Source organism: Salminus brasiliensis, chromosome 10, assembly GCF_030463535.1.
Source record: "Salminus brasiliensis chromosome 10, fSalBra1.hap2, whole genome shotgun sequence".
Taxonomy (NCBI): domain Eukaryota; kingdom Metazoa; phylum Chordata; class Actinopteri; order Characiformes; family Bryconidae; genus Salminus; species Salminus brasiliensis.
The window spans coordinates 39,161,935-39,181,549 of NC_132887.1; the positions used below are offsets into that span (position 1 = coordinate 39,161,935).

The 19,615-nt window shown below is 46.7% G+C and overlaps 1 protein-coding gene across 1 annotated transcript in view; it reads left to right on the forward strand.

The window, feature by feature from the left end:
• Positions 1–19,615, forward strand: part of fmn2a (formin 2a) — a 41,388-nt gene that overhangs the window by 13,069 nt on the left and 8,704 nt on the right. The window contains exons 6-14 of the mRNA XM_072690063.1: positions 1,322–2,199; positions 2,870–3,014; positions 6,114–6,201; positions 11,814–11,875; positions 13,516–13,607; positions 14,193–14,322; positions 14,915–15,061; positions 16,461–16,520; positions 17,944–18,064. Of these exons, the coding sequence (XP_072546164.1) occupies positions 1,322–2,199; positions 2,870–3,014; positions 6,114–6,201; positions 11,814–11,875; positions 13,516–13,607; positions 14,193–14,322; positions 14,915–15,061; positions 16,461–16,520; positions 17,944–18,064 (1,723 nt within the window). The remainder of the gene's footprint in view (positions 1–1,321; positions 2,200–2,869; positions 3,015–6,113; positions 6,202–11,813; positions 11,876–13,515; positions 13,608–14,192; positions 14,323–14,914; positions 15,062–16,460; positions 16,521–17,943; positions 18,065–19,615) is intronic.

Consider the following 19,615-nt stretch of genomic DNA (forward strand, 5'->3'; position numbering starts at 1 on the left):
CACTACAGTCTTACCCTAAGACATGTCTGAGTGAGATATCTGATATTCAACCGTGGCCTTTATTTGGTCTCTGACCTCTTTTGAGAAGCATATTGGCCTTGTCCTGGACTTGTTTTGGACTGGATGAAGGTGGTCTTCACTACAGTCTTTCTCTAAGCCATATTTAACCATGACCTTTAATTGGTCTCTGACTCTGAATGACTAGCTATTGGACTTGCCTTGGATTGGTTGAAGGTGGTCTATACTACAGTCTACTAAGCCTTATTTCAGAGGGATTGTGATGTTCTCTGGCCTAGTTAGACTAGAGCTTGGGTTTGTCCTGAACTGGTCTTGGACAGGGTGAACATGCTCTCCTCTATAGTCCTAATCTCAGTCATGTTTCAAAGAAATTTCAGTATTTAACCTGAACCATGGCCTTTATCTGACCTCCACACCCTTTTTCACCATCATCTCCACTCCTCACTTGTCTCGGACTCTACCCTACTCTAAGTCCTACATAAGGGCGGGCGGGTTCACCCTGCCATGGTCCTCAGATGCTGCTCCTGTTTGGCCAAACGCAGTCCTGAGCGATAGCGCTATCAGGCTTGTGGGTAAAGCCAGACTTGGGTGTAGGGTGTTTTCCCTAAACCTCCCCACTGCGCTGCACACAGGGGGCTTTGAAGCCGTTTGCGGCTGTGTGGTGGTTCAGAATTGGCCCGTTCCCCCGACTTCCCCAGACTTCCCCAGACTCCGCGGCCCGCCTTTTAGGAGCCCCTTGGAGACACAACAACTTCTGGCGTCTAGACTCTCTGGACTTCTGTGACCCAAACTGCTGGACCGTGTGTGAGTGTGTGTTTAGTTTTCCGTACTGATTGTGGCCATGCCTTTTATTCCTCCGTGTTCACCCTCTCCCCATTATCCGGAAAAAGCAAGGGGGAGACCCCCCCCCTCCCACCTCCCCATCAGCCAAACTGCTTTTATTGGCTTGTGGGACACCGCATGCATGCCTGGCCTGTGTTATTGGAAAGCACGTCCCAAGCCCTACCTTCTCACACAGCACTCACCACACAGAAACACAGTGCGCATTATACTGTCATACTTGCCTGGAATTTCGTTCACACACGTAGCCCTAATTTGAACGTTATAGACTCTGAACTCCATCATATCTGTTTAGATGCCATAGCAGCTCATTTACCCCATTTTTACACCAATAAGAAAAGGTAGAAGTTCAGTCCCTCTCGTAGTCTGAGATCTTCTCAGGAGGGGTTTTGTTGTAGTTTTGTGTTTTTAAAAATCTCTGTTTCTGCCTCTCATCTGTTTTTTAAATCTGTACGTCCTGCAGAACAGCGCTGCTATGGGATCCGGGACCGATCTAGCTGGGAATTCTGTGTCAGTCGAGCACCTGGAGACAACGATCAACGAGTTACGAGAGAAGATAATGCAGCTGGAGAAAGAGCAGGGACCGTCCAGTATCTCGGAGGGGACAGTGACCGATAAGCTGGAAAATGGATTGAGCCTGACCCTCGGACATGCGAGCGGGCGGAAGTCTCTCTGTGAGGCCAAATCGGTCCAGACTTCTCCGGTCAAAGAGGCCTTACATTTCCCCGTGCCTTTTCCTAGCCAGTCTCGGACTACGACTGACCGTGCCACTCCACCAATAGCACAAGCCTATATGTGCACCTGCCAAAGACCCCTGTCCCCTCCTGCCCACCCACCTCCTCCATCTGCACCGACTGGGCCAGGTGTATTATCAGCTCCACCACCACCTCCTCCTCCTCCACCACCACCAGGCCTGAGTGGTCCTGCTATATCCGCAGCCCCACCTACTCCTCCTCCTCCCCCACCCCCACTCCCTTTGGCACCTGGTGTGTCAGTACAATCTCCACCACCACCACCGCCGCCGCCTTTACCTGGGCATGGTCTTTGTCCCCCTCCACCACCTCCACCGCTTCCTCCAGGCTGTGGAGCCCCACCTCCTCCACCACCTCCTCCTCCTCCAGGCTGTGGACCTCCACCACCACCTCCTCCTCCAGGATTTGGACCCCCACCACCTCCTCCCCCTCCAGGTTTTGCACCCCTACCCCCACCCCTTGGTCTTGGAGGTCTCCCTATGGGGTTGGTGGGCATGGCTCAGGAAGCTGCTACTTTGAAAGCAGTCATAGAACCTCCGCGACCCATGAAGCCTCTCTACTGGACCAGGATACAGCTGCATGCCAAAAAGTAATCAGTTGGTTCATCAAGTGTATATGGTGTGTGTGTGTGTGTGTGTGTGTGTGTGTGTGTGTGTGTGTGTGTCATCTCACTGATTTACAATACATGTAATTTATGGACCTACGTGCGCCACACACACACACACCACACACACACACAGCTTGTCTAGTCCCTGTACAGAAGTACTGCCAATACAATAGGACTCTCTGGAGCAGATAAACATCATGAACCTATTGGCACCATGCTGCCTAATGCCAGGCGTGGGCTAGAGGGGTGTAAAGCCCCCAGCATTGAGCTGTGGAACTTACTGTGTTCTCTGGAATGATGGATGTGGTGCTTCATCAATCTACTACTTCTGGGATGAGTTGAGGTGGTGATCATCCAACATCCCGACCTCACTAACACTCTTGTAACTTAATGCAACCAAATCCTCACAGCAATGTTCCTCCAAAATCTAGTAGAATGTCTACACTTCTCTAGACAGTAGAGACAGTCACTCCAATAAAAGCAGGAAATCAGGGAGGCCAATACTTTTGTCTATATAGTGTTTCTTGTCTGTTTTAGTGCAGAACCACTAGAAACGTACTAGATATGAGTAGGTTCCTTGCTAGGCTACCTAGTTCTCCAGGATATTCTAAAATAAATAAATAATAATAAATCATCACTCTCCTGTCTGCAGAGAGCCAAACACTCTGCTGGTGTGGGAGAAGGTGGAGGAGCCACGTGTGGATTTTGAGGAGTTTGTGGAGCTGTTTGCCAAAAGTGCTGTGAAAGAGAAGAAGAAGCCCATCTCGGACACCATCACCAAGTCAAAGGCAAAACAGGTAGGGTTATCTACTTAACTGCATCTGTCAACACCCACCCCCTGCCCCATCCCACCCCCACCTTATCAAAAGAGCACCATGCAAAAGTTTGAGCACCTTAAGAAATCTGACCTTCAGCGTCAGAATGTTTTTCATAGAAACATCCAAACAAGACTGATTCATTTCCAAAGGCAAATCGCTTGGACGGGACCACAATTGTGACCACAATGAGCAAAGATATGTTTGGAGAAAAGAGGCGGCAGAATTTCATGACAAGAACACCTTTCCAACTGTTAAGCATGGGGGGCGGATCGGTCATGCTTTGGGTTCGTGCTGCAGCCAGTGGCACAGGGAAACGTTTCACTGGTGGAGGGAAGAATGGATTCAGCCGGAAAATGGGCGGAAGTCTCTCTGTGAGGCCAAACCGGTCCAGACTTCTCCGGTCAAAGAGGCCAAAAAGTGCCTTTTCCCAGCCAGTCTCGGACTACCACTGACCCGTGCCACTCCACCAATAGCACAAGCCTATAGATGTACCTGCCAAAGACCCCTGTCCACCCACAGCGGAAAATACCTCTACACTACACTCAGCTCTACCTAAGGGCCACGACCCTCACAGTCCCCTAAACCTAAAGATCATTGCTCAAATCTGTGGGTAGACCTCGAGAGCACAGTGCTGCAAGCCGACCCAGGAATCTCACAGTTCTACCGGGAGGCTGTAATGCAGCGCCACCTTCCTTCAGCCGGTGTTGCAAAACCTGGGCTGCTGACAGGGCCGATTTTATTTTATTATTCTTTTTTTTCCCTTTTGGCCCTTTTCCTGTTTTTTCATTTGAAAATTGGAAACCTTTTAGAAATCAGGAGGTCAAGAGGTCATCTTTTCCCGACTTAGCTATTCTCAGTAACCGATATATTGACCAGGGATGGCCGAAAGCTTGTGCATGCCACTGTAAATCACCATCAAGTATGAGGACGCATAGCTTCAGTTTTCAGAGCTGCTTTTAGCCAGAATGCTGAACACGCATCGCCTAGCTCTTCCACTGAAGTCTGTTTGGGGGAAAGAGGCCATTTATTTAGAGCTGGAGACCTTCCATCCATTCACCACAAACAGAGCAGCTCATGAATTAGCACGAGTCAGCACCACAATGCGCGCACACACACACACACACACAAACACACAACTCATTTCCGAACATTCGCCTCTTGCAATGCGGCGAGCCAACCAGGAGCAGATTAACGATGCGGCCATGCCTTCGTTAGGAACTCCTCTGCTTAGGGAATGGGGACGGGGACGGGGATGGGGGTGATGACTCAGCAGACACGTTCATTCATGGCCACTGTCGCCGACTGAGGGGAAAGAAATGTCAGTTTTGTTTACATGTTTTGGGCGTCAGAAGGGCGGCGGGCGTCTTGACACGGCGAGCGATGAAAAATGAATGAAACGTGCTGGAGGTGGAGGATATTCCTCCTTATTGGAGAGAAGTGGGGCTGGGAAAAGGAAGGAAATGAGTAAATGAGTTACAGGAATTTCTGTTATCCACACAGTGTGTTATTGGTGAGGCCGTACAACTATGGTTGGTAAGAACTAGAGTTTATAAGGGATTTGTGGGTGTTTTGAGTCCAAGGTATTTTGTTTATTCATTCTCTCTCTCTCTCTCTCTCTCTCTTTCTCTCTTTCTCTCTCGCACTCTCTCTCTCTTGCGCGCTCTCTCTTATTCGTTCATTCTCTGGGTCTGTGTTAAGTTAAAGACCCTCAGACCTCAAACCACTGGCTTACCCAGAGACTCCAGCCAGCCTGCTGTGGTTCAGTGGTTATGCCACACTGTGTGTGTGTGTGTGTGTGTGTGTGTGTGTGTGTGTGTGTGTGTGTTGGATAAGCGTATAGTTTAAAAGTATATATACCCTGATGGTTGTTTGAATCCTGTAAGCACATTTACTCACTGTGGTCGGAGAACTTGGATGTGGCTTAAGAGCTCCTGAGTTTGATCCCAGACGAGGTCTACTGCCATTGTTGCCCTTCCTAGCCCAGCTGTTGTATACAGAGCGCCCTCAACAAACGAATAATCACGAGTAAAGGGCTGAAGTGTGACGTCTAGACGGCTGGGTCAGAACATATCCAGAACATGTTCCTGGTATATAGTGCTCAGTACCTACCAAATTTGCTCCAAGGAAGGATGACCAGGGCTCTCACTGATGCTCATGGATGCCCCACCTCACAACGTACAGGACTTAAAGGATCTGCTGCTGACGGTAGTCTTGGTGCCAGATAACAGAGGTCTTTAAGTCCGTGCCTCGACTGGTCAGAGCTGTTTTAGTGGCACAAGAGGGGGGGGGGGGGGGGGGAGTACAGGAGCTGAATAGCTGACGGATCCACGGCAAAATCTGGGAGAGGACGTTTCAGTAAAGTATTCAGACGCAGCCGGCCTTCTGCGGTCAGCTCCAGCAGACTGACCTCAACACTGCCTCTCTGAGCTCCAAAATAAACCCGTATTTCCATATAAGCTCAGTTTGTTTTGATCCACATTGTGGTCGAGTTTCGGGCCTGGGTTTATCCGGCACTGTGAGAAAACGGTGAATAACGCTCGGCAGCTCAGGAGTTATTGCTGCTTCCCACAAGAGCGACACTATCAGCAAGGCTATTTTTACTGTACTTACAAAAATACAGACTCGTAAGGAAATCAGTCAGCCTCCTGAATGCACACACACACACGATTTGTGGAGGCCCTCTGCAAGTGCAAAATCAGGCTAATCGTTCTGGACAGCTATATGATTTGCATAATGGCTGCAGTGAGCTTGGCCGGTGGTTCAGTTTCTGAGCTGGACTTTAATGTGAGTTTAACACCAGAGAGGAAAAAAACAGCTGCGTCCTAAAACAGCAGCCGGAGCCTCGGAGCCCTTATTAGGCTAAACTCAGCCTGCTATTAAATATCCTCAGCCTGTCACAACACAATACTACAGTTATACAGAGAGTGTGTGTGTGTGGTGTGTGTGTGTGAGCCCGGTGCGTCTCGGGTTATATGAAGTCCAGGTCAGACTTTTAGATTTGGTGTAGATCTTAGAGTTTTGACTAAAAAACCATCCATGGCCAGTCCGGTCATCTAACCCTTGGTTTCTCTCTCTCAGGTGGTGAAGTTGTTGAGTAATAAGCGCTCTCAGGCTGTGGGGATTTTGATGTCTAGTCTGCATTTGGATATGAAGGACATTCAGCATGGTGAGAGATTTATGTTTATATTTGTGTGTGTGTGCGTGTTTGTGTGTGTGTAGGAATATATTTAATATATAAAAAGTAATAAATAATAAAGAGTTTGAAAAGATTCTTTATGAAACATTAATTAATCATCACACCACTCATCGAATAAACTCTACATCTAAAGTCTGTATACAGTTCATATCCAGTATAAAGTTCTAATATCATTCATAAGTTTTAAAAAGAAAAACAATATCTATATATCTAGTATTATGTTCTAATAAAATGAATATTCAGTATGAAATTGTAATTAATTTATGTCCAGTATAAGTCCAGTATGAGTTCTTATAAAATGATTATCCTTATGGAATTAATATTGAGAATAAAGCTGTAATGCAGTGACTGTACAGAATGAAAGTCTTGCAGATTGAACATCTTGCATGAATATATCATAAAATATGCCTCTTTAGTGATATTGCATAAAGAATGAATTTAAAACAGGTAGTTTATACTGTTTATAGACTGTGAAGAGAGGAGAGGGGAGGGCATGTTTAGGGATTCGGTGTGAATAGGTATGTATCGGTGTTCCCCTGAGCCCTACACACACAGCGTGAGTGGATGTTTGACGGCCGCTCTGCTGCGACACAGGAGGAGATCCAACGGTTCATCTGAAGGTTGCTGCCTCCTGCTTTCTGCAGTCTGCTCCGAACCTAATAAATGACCCGTAGTCGAGCTGAGGAGTTCTATTGTACCGGTGGTAGACCTCAGGGAACTTCACTGAGGGAGCACTGACTAACTCTGTCATGTTTTTGAAATGGTGTGGAAAAGGAGTTTTGAATGGACTTTCTGAACTGATTTATTAAAAGGAATTATAAATGGAATTTCATTCAATAGAATTTTGTAATTGAATGTAGAAGCAATTTTGGAATCAGCGCAATAAAAACAATAGGTTTTTGGAATGGGATTCATAGAATGTTGAAGTGGAATATGACTAATATGAATAATTATGGTGAAGTTCTTCTACACCATAATTTTTATATTATGATTATGATCAGAGCAGAGGACGACGGGTCGGGTCCCCCTCATGATTTCTTGGTTTCTCCCAAGCTTTCTTCCTCCAGCTCTAAGGGAGTTTTTATTGCCACTGGCACCGTTGGCTGCTCTCTGGAGGTCTTGGATCCTTCTTGTCTTTTTACCTACTAAACAAATGACGTGGTACCACAGGCATGATGATCCTTTCATTATCGACCACATCGTCCCATTGTATCATCCATCGTCCAGCTGTCCCTGATTCCACGGACTACATTCTCCTCCATCCTTCAGCAGCATGTCTGAACACTGGACACCACCACCGTCTTCCTCTTTTCTGCTCTTGCTCCTCAGCCAGGCTGCTGATTACACAGTCTGACAGGATGCAGTTGATCGTTAAGCAGAACGTCTTGGACTCATCTGTGATGATGGATAATGGGCCTCTAACACTGACCTGCAGAATTAGCATAAAAGGTCCTGAACCGGCTCTAAAAAATAAGTGGCGAATCAGAGCGGTCCCGAATTAGCACTGTTATTATTACACATTAATAACTGAATATTAATTATGCTGATTAACTGAGTCATCAAAGCTAAGATCACACAGGTTTAATAAACATTCACTTGCTACAATATTACAGCATTAATGAGATTAATGAGAGTGTTGTGTTCTTCTGAATTGTGAGTTTGTGGTCATTGGCTCAGTGGCTCCTATTAACGAAAACGCCAACCCACACTACATTTACCGAACGCTTTACGAGCCCTTTCCCCTGTTTCCTACGAAACTTCTGAGCCTATAGCTTGTTATGCGCTGTGTTAATGATGAGAGTCTACCGTCTATTCTGCTTCTGGTCTAGAATAAGTGACCAATAAATAGCTCTAGCCTGTTTGGTGCAGCACTGTGAACCCTGTAACCCCACAGCGTTTGCTGATTATGCACCCAATTCTGGAACGCTACTCCCTTCAAGCAAATGCACAATTTAATAATCCCGCATTTTTCACATCCCGAGAAGAGGACGTCCAGGAGACGTGCTAGTCTTCGCCCTCCTAGTGTTGGGGACATTGCCAGTGATTGGGTAATTGGTTTTCCAAATTGGGTAGAAAATGGGTAGGATTAGAAATTTTTGGAGAATTCCTATTGGTCCACTCATTACAAACTTCTACCACAGTATAAAGAACAGCTGCCCACTTTAAAAGACATCAAAGTTTAAAAAAAAATAAAAAAATAAAAAAAGGACAGTGAGAATAAACCTAAAAGTGGACCAATTATCCTGAAATGTCCAAGTCAGTAATCAGATCAATTAGATCAATAATCAGATCACAGTTCTAGCCAGTCGCTCAGAACAGTGTCCAGTGAAATACTGGGGTTTTAAAGTTGCCTTTTTTTTATTGATGTATGAATTGATGTTGTGATGATTATTAAAGATGAAAGGAGCTGTTCTTTTCAAAGGTATTTAAGCCCCTCCCACTCTCACACACACACTCCCACTCTCACACACAATCCTACAATTTAGGCCTACTTAACCCCCCCCCCCTCCTCCATCCACTACATCCTAACAGCAATGGACGTCTGTGTGTCCCCAATGTCCTCAGTGTCCAAAATACGGTCTCAGTAGAGCAGGGGTGGACAATTCTGGTCCTGGAGCTTTTTCCTACTCAAGCACTCCTGAGTCCAGTCACCCGTTAACCTCCAGGTCTGTTAGAGCAGGGAAAAATCAGCAAACTGGGCTGGACTCCGGCCCCCGTTGTCCACCCCCTGCCCTAGGAGCTACCCAGTTGTTCTTTGGTGAGCTTGGGGTGGGCAGATGTTAACGATGAGCCTCATTTTCTTTAGGCGTTGTAGATTTTGCTTTGAGACGTGTCTGTTGGGGAAGGACACGTTGTCCAGAGCTTTGGAGTTGGCTCCCAAGTCCCAAATGCCTGGAATTGGACAATTGACTCCTTTTTGGAACCGACGAGCCCTGGAGTTAGCATGAGCAGAACAATGGCAGCACGCAGTTGTGTTTCATTAGGGAGTCACACAAAAAAACTGGAGGACGCACACTTCAGCACTGGTGGCAGAGGAAATGCATCATCTGATGTGTGTTTGGTATCTGGACATGAACCACGAGCTCGGATCGTGAGACAGGGTGTAAAAAAAAAAAAGAGAGAGAGAGAGAGACTAGTGACGACAATGACGGCCGTTCATTCTGTCGTACACTAGAGTGGATTTGAGGCTGTAATGAAAACCAAATGAGGCTGAGAGTGTGAGGGGTCCTAAAGCCAGACAGGAGAGGAAGAGGGAGAAGAGAGGAGTGAAGATGAAAGGAGGAGGGACGAGGAGGGTTCCTTCCGAACGCGTTTAACCAGCGCTGTCTGCGCTTGCTTCTCGCTCGTAACGCCGGTAATGCCAGTGCGGTTGGAGCTCAGACCATAAACGGCTGCAAATGAAAGAAACCACTGTGCATTTTTCTCCCAACTGATGGCTTTTATACACAGTTTTGACTGCAAACACACACACACACACACACTCACTCACAATCTAGTTCGGTGGGGTTCCATGTGTTTGTGTGTGTTGTTTTCCCACACAGCTAACAGAGCTCTGCTGGAATATTTAGAGTAAGTGTGTTGATCTCAGTCTGATCTGCAGAGCTGTACATGTGTCTGTAACAGCAGCAGGAGGATCCGCCAGCGTTTCCCCATTCAGACCATCACTGCAGTGACACTGCTGTTGCTAAGTGGTTGCTAAGGTGTTCCAGGTGGTTGCTTTTGAGCTGCTAAGTGGTTGCTAGATGGTTGCAAAATCGTTGCTGTGGTATTCTAGGTTGTTGTTGTAGTGTTGCTAAGTTGGTTCTAGGGTATTGCTAAATGGTTGCTATGGTATTTCCAGTGGTTACTAGATGGTTGCAATGGTGTTGCTAGGTGGTTGCTAAGGTATCCTAGGTTGCTGGTGTCTCCGGTCCTAGCAAATGGTTGCTACATGTATCGTAAATAAATATCTGTGTGTGTGTGTGTGTGTGTGTGTGTGTGTGTGTGTGTGTGTGTGTGTGTGTGTATGATGGTTTGAGAGGTGGAGATATGCAGCTGAGTGTGAAGGGCTCTACTGTTCTCTCTGCATTAGCTGTCAGCACTCACTGAGCAGACTCTCCTCATTATCGGCTTCACACACACCCACACAACCCATTTCACACACCCCACCCCAATTCTTTATTTATTATTATTATTAATAATAATAATAATTATTATAACATATTATTATTACCAAAAAATATATTTCTAGCCATCTGTCCCAGAACACCACTTATACACAGAGAGAGAGAGAGAGAGAGAGAGAGAGAGAGAGAGAGAGAGAGAGAGAGTGTGTGTGTGTGTGTGTGTGTGTGTGTGTGTGTGTGTGTGTGTGTGTGTGTGTGTGTGTGTGTGTGTGTGTGTGTGTTTGAGAGTCAAATAAAGCATTTCTGATCTCACTGCGCTCATTACAGACCAATAACAGCAGGAGACGCTACACACACTCGCGTGCGCACACACACACACACACACTCACTTTCAGCACAGAGCCAAACACTCGAGCAGAGCAGTTAGTGGCGGAACTGGAAGGCACCTCGCTGAGTGTGTGTGTATGTGGATAGACTGATCTGCTGTGGTCATTCAGACAGGAGTGGGATTCTGCTGCTGAGGAGCTTATTACAACCAGCTGAGAGAGAGAGAGAGAGAGAGAGAGAGAGAGAGAGAGAGAGAGAGAGAGAGAGAGAGAGAGAGAGAGGAATTGTGGAGCTGTGTTCTCTGGAATGCTGGAATTTCAAAAGCAGGATAAACTTTTTTTATACCAGTAATTTTGGAAGAAACAATGAATGAACAGGTGTCCCAATACTTTTGTCCCTATAGTGTAGACTTTACATGTGTGAGATTAGTCCGTCATCAGTAACTCTGACTGAGGGTCTGATCAGCGAGGGTCTTCATTAGCGCTCTGAACTAGCATGTTAGCATTGCTAGCTTATATAACTCCCCACTGTCAGGCTGAAGAGCTGCTCTGGCTCTGATCGGGATACTTTGGACGGTAAAACTTGGCTCGCCGATCCGGCCGTAGATCAAACTGTGGCTGCTCTCGTCTGGGCTGTATTGTTGGTTTACACAGCAGTGACGTTTGGGTTCAGTCTCGTATTTGCTGTGTTTGTGGTCTTGATTGGACTCGTTTGTTCTGAACTGATTGCTGTCATGGTCTGTGTTTCTGAGCTTTAGCGAAATTGCTTTAATTTAACTTCATTTAGAGCCAAATATCTTCGCCATGATCTTTTATTACGCTCTGCTCTAACCTGATAACATCACAAATTCTGAGAAATATGAAAGAAATATGACTGAACACTGGCCACTTTATTGCCTTGTGCATCTACTCAAAGGCCACTTTATTAGAAACACCTACCTCATACTTCAACTCCCTGGCCACTTTATTAGAAACACCTACTTACCTTGTACTTGCACTCACTGGCCACTTTATTAGAAACACCTACTTACCTTGTGCTTCCACTCACTGAACTGACTGTTCACTGGCGGCCTTGCTATTCTCTTCACCTGTCGGTGGTTGTAATGTTCTGGCAGTCAGTCTAACTCCATCTCTGCTCTTTCTCCTGCAGCCGTGTTGAACCTGGACAACGCTGTGGTGGATCTGGAGACGCTTCAGGCTCTGTATGAAAACGTAAGCAGCTCTGGTTTATTTCCAGAAGCTCAGGAACAGAGAAGTAACACAGACACCCCGACACCCTCGCTGCCGCCCCCCCACCCCCGTTACTTTTCTGGTATTGGTTCGTTCCGCTCCGGGTCACCGCCAGGCAGCCGGAGTGCGGCCCACCCGGACACGGAGCCGAGGAAGCGTGTGTGTTACATACCAAAACAAACACACAGGCCGCGAACACCACGGGAATGTACAGGGTTTACCATGGAGCCAGAGCGACCACTGCAGACACACACACACACACACACACACACACACACACAGAGTGAGAGAGAGAGAGAGAGAGAGGGGAAGGGCGAGGGACATGAAGACATTATCTGGGTTCTGAGAGCAGAGGAGGAAGGGTTCCAGCAGCGTTCTGTAACTCCCTGACCAATGCTGATTGTATTTGTGCTAGATTTCTCTCTAGAAGGTTCTCCTTCGACCCTTTTGGTGAAAGCATCAGCCTTAAGGGCTCTTAATGAAGACAACAGTCTCATACAGAACCATGACGACTCACAGAACCACTGTTCTTTGCCTGGTTAAACGGTTCTTCATATACAAGAAAAGGTTCTTGTAGATATGTAGAACCATTTCAAATGGTTCTGTGTAGCCCTACTGATCTAAATAGGGTTCCACTTTCAAAAGTGACTCTATCCAGAACCTCTTCCTCCCCACTCTCTCCTTCCATCTGTCAATTTCTCACCCTCTCTATCTACACTACATGTCCAAATGTTTGTGGACACCCCTTCTATGTGCACATAGCTATTCCCTGTAGAGAAGCACTGCCAATAGGACTCTTTAGAGCAGATCAACATGAACATGCTGTGAAACTGTGTTCTCTGGAATGAGGGATGGTGCTCCATCCAGTACTATTGGGATGAGTTGGGGACGAGGAGATACAATCAAATCCTCACAGCAGTGCTCCTTCAAAGTCTAGTAGCAACAGAAGCAGGCTATGTTTTTTTTTAGTACCCTTGATTTTGGAAGAAATAATGAATGACAGGTGTCCCAATACTTTTGTCCATGTATATGTATCTGTATTTTACAGTGGATTTGGACAGCCAATCAGAATTCAGGACCAGGAAAATTGAGTGTGTTGTGTGTCTCTGGAGTACGAGGACTGTTGGGATGTTGAGGTTGTTTCTCTTTAGTGTTCGAGACTCCGCACTGTCTCTGACTCCTTCACCCCAAACCACTGAACACACACACACACACACACACACACACACACACACACACACACACACACACACACTCACTCACTCTCACACTCCCACTCCCCTCTTTTCCCCTTGCCCAGCTCAACCACAGTAGGCAGGCCAGTGGGCCTTCATCTCCTTCCTCTACATGCATGCTTGGGCCTAGCGCACACACACACACCATATTTGACTACTGATTACCATAACGCTTTGTAACAGCCCCCCCCCCCCCCCACACACACACCCCCCCTGAGGCCTTTCCCTTATAAATCATGACCCGTCCCTTTTCATTTTACAACAAAGCAGCAACAAACCATTCTCACACACACAAACACACACACACACCCACACGGATTGTTATGTTTATTTTTTTTTTTAAAGGAATAAATCCTTTTTGTCTCCTCCCTCCTGTTTTGTTCTCAGCGAGCTCAGAAGGAGGAGATGGATCAGATCGAGAGGCACGTCAAGTCCAGCGCTGAGAAGGAGAACGCCAAACCTCTGGACAAACCAGAACAGTGAGGCTTCCACACGTTCACACGCAGCCTGAATTGGCTCCGCCCATAAACACACACATCTTATTGCTTCGTACTAGATACTGATGCTAGATACCAGTTACCAGGACAAATATTATGGGAAGCTGGTAAAAAAAAAAAGTCCCGTTCACAAGCTCCTAGTTGGTGCAACAGTCAGCCCCATCATTCCCGGTGATGCCACAGCCAAATATGTCTGGATGCCCCAGAGAACACAACTGACCTCGCTCTCTCTGGGTGGGTAGGTTGGTCCTCCTCTTCACCCTCTACTCGGCGTGAGGCTAATTATCGAGGGCTAGCTTTACAGGAGGAGGAAAAACCTCAGGTAGATTCACGTTAACTCAAAAAGTTAAAAACACCAAAAATGGAGATACAAGGTAGATACAATGTGCTGGTCTCCTTGTGTGCTGGGGGAGTCTACTAGTCTACTGGGAGGGAACTGGGTTAAAATGAAACCAAATTCCATTTGATCCGAATGAGAGATGGCAGGTTGTGACACTGTCGGTCGGTCTGTCTGTCTCTGTCTCTCTCTCTCTCTCTCTCTCTCTCTCTCTCTCTCTCTGTGTGCAGGTTCTTGCTGCAGCTGGCGGGGGTTCCTCAGTTCTCAGGTCGTGTTTTCTGCATCCTTTTCCAGTCCACCTTCACAGAGTGCATCTCCAATGTCCAGCGCAAAGTCCAGCTACTGCAGAGGGTCTGCACGGTGAGAGAGAGAGAGAAAAATCCAATTTAGCCCAAATGTAGTCAGTCGGTCAAGACATGCTTTGGATATTTAGCTTTGCGCCGTAGCTACAAGGCTAACGTAGCACTGGAAGCCTACACCCCACCGGTTAGCAGCACTGCATCCCACTGCAAATGGAACAAAATATGGAGAAATCAGGATTTCAGGCAGCTGCTGTTACTATTCTGAGGTACACTAAATGTCCAAATGTTTGTGGACATCCCTGCAATCAACTCCTCATAACAGTGCTCCTCCAAAATCTAGTAGAAAGCCTTCCTCCCTGCACAGTAGAGACAGTTACTCCAACAAAAGCAGGATCAGCTCTTTTTTTAATGCCCTTGTTTTTGGAAGAAACTATGAATGAACAGGTGTCCCAATACTTTAGTCAATATAGCAAGGCTGTTACTTGTTATCTGCATGAGCCTCATAGATGATGAAGTGAATGTCAGGGCCCATTCTTGGCCGATATGCCTACGTTTAGTGTAAGAGTTTTCACTTTAACCCCCAAATCTCTCTCTCTCTCTGTCTCTCTCTCTCTCTCTCTCTCTCTGTCTCTCTCTCTCTCTCTCTGTAGTCTCTGCAGTCAGATGAGGGGGTTCTGCAGGTTCTCGGGCTGGTTCTGGCGTTTGGAAACTATATGAACGGAGGGAACAGGAGCCGAGGCCAGGCGGACGGCTTCACTCTGGATATTTTGCCCAAACTAAAAGATGTCAAAAGCAGCGTAAGTGAACTAGGGGCAGTGAGTACACACACACACCCAGAGCGGTGGGCAGCCAACTCCAGCACCCGGGGAGCAGAGAGGGTGAAGGGTCTTGCTCAAGGGCCAAACAGTGGCAGCTTGCCGAGCCCGGGAATCGAACCCACAACCCTTTTATCAACAGCCCGGAGCTCTAACCGCTGAGCCACCACTATATATAGTTTATCCACATATACTTATACTATGTGTATATGTACATACATATGCTCAGAACATTATGACCACCCCTGGTTTGGAATGAACGCAACACGACCGTCATGAGCAAAGGAATTGATTTGGCTATTGTCCAAAAGGGCATGATGGTAGAGGGTACCAGGTGAAGAGTGGCCGCATCTTGGAAGCTGCTGACGTCTTGGGATGTTCTCGAGCCGAGAATGGACTTTCTTTTACGTTGAGCGCCTCCTAATGGCCGAACAGTGAGCATGTTTACACCTGGCATTCACATGCGTCGTGTAGTATCTGGATCTACTTTGACTGGATTCTGTTTACACTGTTTTCACTTCCTGTAAACAGCAGCTTCTTAACTGTGAAGGTTTCAGAAGAGCGGTGGGGGTTCTGCTACAGCGGGGTGGAACAATAGATGGTTCTCTCGTTCCTGTAACGGCTGTATCAGACTATTTAAATGGCAAGCAACAATCAAACTCTGCAATACTGCAAACATATACCAGCAAGGGCGAGCAAACGCACACAGCGTGAGAGAGAAAGAGAGCGAGAGAGACCGAGCAAGAAGCCAAATCCACAGCAATTATTACTTGTATGAACATTTTTTCGCCTGACGGAATCTGATCTGAATCTGATTAGATGTGGGCGAGATGCGTCTCAGAACATCTCCAAATGTGGTTTCAGTGGTCCGATCGTAATCCGATCACAGTTTACGTGGCTTTTTATCGCGATGCGGACGAGTGAAATCTGTATGTGATCCGCTCATCAAAAGCGCAGCTAATGCCAGGTGTAGTGTTATCCAGTGCTGCCCCGCGGTCTACTGACGCCAGAGGGGGAACCACGGCTCCAGCGAGTGGTGCAGAGCCATCGTCGCCCCACTGTGGAGCAGCTGACCTCTATAATCAACACTTTCCCTCACCCTAATACAGTCCATACCACGACGGCTCGCTAGTGTCATCTGAGCCAAGGGTGGTGGTTCCCACTGTTGGGTAGGGGGACTTTTCCATAGGACTGTATACGAACACCCCGAGGGTTGGCGGTGGCCCTGGGCCTCAGTCATGATGATGTAAATAAATATATATGTATGCCCCTGTAATCTGACTCATAGTGGGTAAATCATAATTACAGCCAATGAAAGACTGTTTCACCACAGTTTACTCACCTTATTTACTCTCTCTCTCTCTCTCTCTCCCTCCATCAGGACAACTCTCAGAGTCTGCTGTCTTACATCGTTGCTTACTATCTGCGACACTTTGATGAGGTACGTTTTTCTGTTTCTGTTTACTTCAACCTCTCTCTCTCTCTTGCTCTTTCTCTCTCTCTTGCTCTTTCTCTCTCTCTCTCTCTCTCTCTCTCTCTCTCTCTCTCTCTCTCTCTCGCTCTCTCTTCATCCTCTGATTTAGCTCTGAATCCCGGCCAGTGTTCTCATCAGGGCCGTCTGCCCGAGGACAGCGTTTCATCACTCTTACTCGCTGTCTCCTGTGTTTGATGCCGCGCCTGGCTGTCGGCTCAAAGCAGCGGGGCTGTAAATAAGCGACGGCTGCAGATGTGTTCTTTCTAATTGGGAAAATCTGAGCGGCAGGTCGAGTACAGACCCTTTGCTAACCGTGCGGTCAGCAGAGCAAAAAGGCCCCTCAGGTGTTGGATGTTAAAGAGGCTGCAGCTGTGGCTCTGTGTTGAGGAGATTGTAGTGATGCCACAGCTGTCCGTAACCTGGAGTCCTAGAGAGCAAAACTGGCCTCATTACCTTATTATCATCCCTCAATCCCATCAGCTCATAGTTAACCATGTTAAGCCTATACGATCATACTAGCCTTCACACTCCCATCATTGGTAGCATCATGTTATAGGGGGAGTTCTAGCTAGGTGGTAGGAAAGAGAACCCCCTGCCCCCCAAAAAAAACAATGTACTGTGTAGAGTACTAAAAGTGGTCAACGTAGTGATCTGTAAATGTGGCTGTACATGGGGGGGGTGGGGTGGGGGTGTACACGTGCATTTCTAGACAAGCTGAGAGATCCAGAAGCAGCTTCTGAAGGTAGAGAGGCAAAAGCTCCAAAGTTCCATAGTGCAGTAGCAGTGCTCCGGCCCGGAGTGGGAATGACGGAGACGCCGTTCTCCCTGTTCCAGTCAGTGGAGCATCAGCATGACTCTGAAGCTGCAGATTTAAAATGCTAAATGTAGCTTTAAACATGACCCAGAGAAAGTGGCGGCTGTGCAACTGAACAGGCCCAAGCACTTTCCTCACTTTTCCAAACACTGCACTCACGGTTTGATGCATATGGGCTTTAATTGGAGCCTGATTTGTAGACAGGGGGGAAAATCGGACTGATGGGAAATTTGTTGATTTTTGTTTTGATCTTCTTTGGATCTCCAAACACTGTCTCTCAGTGTAATTGGTTTGTTTGGATTATTTTACATGTGTGTATGTGTATAGCACACATGCATGTTTGTTTGTGTGTGTGTGTGTGTGTGTGTGTGTGTGTGTGTGTGTGTGTGTGTGTGTGTGTGTGTAATAAATGTTCCCAGAATGACAGAAATGGCCGTTTGGACGTTAGAGATTTGACTTTTGACTTTTTTTTTTTATTAGATTGCTAATGTTAGGGCTGGGTTGGGGTGTGTAAGGGCAGTGGTAATACCCCACAAAGACAAGAAAACTCATTTATTGTGTGTGTGTGTGTTTCAGGATGCGGGCAGAGAGACGTGTGTGTATCCTCTCCCGGAGCCTCAAGACCTTTTCCAGGCCTCGCAAATGAAGTTTGATGACTTTCAGCGAGATCTACGCAAGCTACGCAAAGACCTAAACGGTGAGAGATGAACACACACACATACACACACACACACACACACACACACACACACACACACACAGACTACGTGGCATGAAGATACCACCTTCACTAGGAATCCAGAATGATATCGGAGTCACCACATTCCCTTAAGCCACCCCTGAATACACTGATCCTCCATTTGGGAGCATCTAGGGGGGCTCAGGCTGGTTGTCATGGTGATCAGTGCGGCATAATCCCCAGCCTGTCCGCAGCCTCCGGCGTTAAAACAAACACGACGTCCAAAGAAACAAACAACAGAGCGCACTGATCTCCAACACACCACAACAACAGCTCCCAAACATTTCACTTTCCTCCTCTTCTCCATCACATTCTGCCCCCCCAAACACTCGCCCAACCCCCCCCAACACCCCCCACCCCGTCTTTAATTAGCCTCAGCTGGAAAGATGGACCAAACGATTTCTCATCAAGCCCTAATTAGCATAAGTCAGTTACCGTAGCGGTGGTTGTGGTAAGTGTGGCTGATTGCTAGTTTGCGTCCAAGCCAACAAGCAAAGCTTGTTTTTAAAGAGATCTCCCCATTTAGAACGTAGCGCACTGTAACAATCCCACAATGCACCCTAATATAAAGTATACAAACTGTGTCCACTAAACAAATATGGAATACCCATAATTCATGCTTTTCTGAGGAAGGCCGGCGTTCAGCCTGTGTATGCATCCAGTGTTGCCAGATTGGGCGGTTTCCAAACAAATTGGGAGGATTTTGCAACACTGACATCAGGGCTCTTCACCAGGACCACAGGCAGCACAGTAAGGATGCTGGTCAAGGTCGACGTCCGACAGGCTGCTAATGCCTCGCTACACATTACGCACACATTAATGCCACAGCATATCTTCTATATCTGAAATCGCAGCAACTGCTTGTTTACATATAACCTAAAGTCTTAAAGACGCCGCACCTAAAGCAGCTGGAGGTTGGAAAATGGTCTTGCAGAACATAATTATGACCCTTTTATTGTTGATTGGACCTAGATTGATCTATACACCTATAGAAAATGGAAAATATCAAAAATACAGGTTTTACTTAAAGTATAAATGCAGGCTGAGAGTCCTTTAGAGTTCACAGGTCAGTTAAGATAATGAGCTAAAGCTAAACATGTGCTAAATTCTGTGTTTTGATGTTAACAGTTTAATTTTCCAATAATAAAACATCCCTTCCCATCATCCATTAGAGAACTGTGTGGAGATCCTTTGCAGATTTAGGGGAGTTCACTTAAGGGAAAGTTATTGAAGAGGAGACGTGAGGGAGAGTTTAAGGGTTTATGAACAGTTGCCTTAAGGGATAACTTTACTTAAGATGTTTTATGCAACCACTGAGACCGGACAAGCAAATGGTCTGGTTGGGCTTTCATCAGATCTTCATTTGGCTTTCAGAAGTACGAATTAGGATATTTGAACACACATTTGCATTTAAACACTCCAGGTCCTCCAGGTATGAATCATATCTCCCGTCAGGAAAGCCCAGCTAGCAAAGTGAATAAATGCTCAGAGCCTCGTCCTCCAAATGCG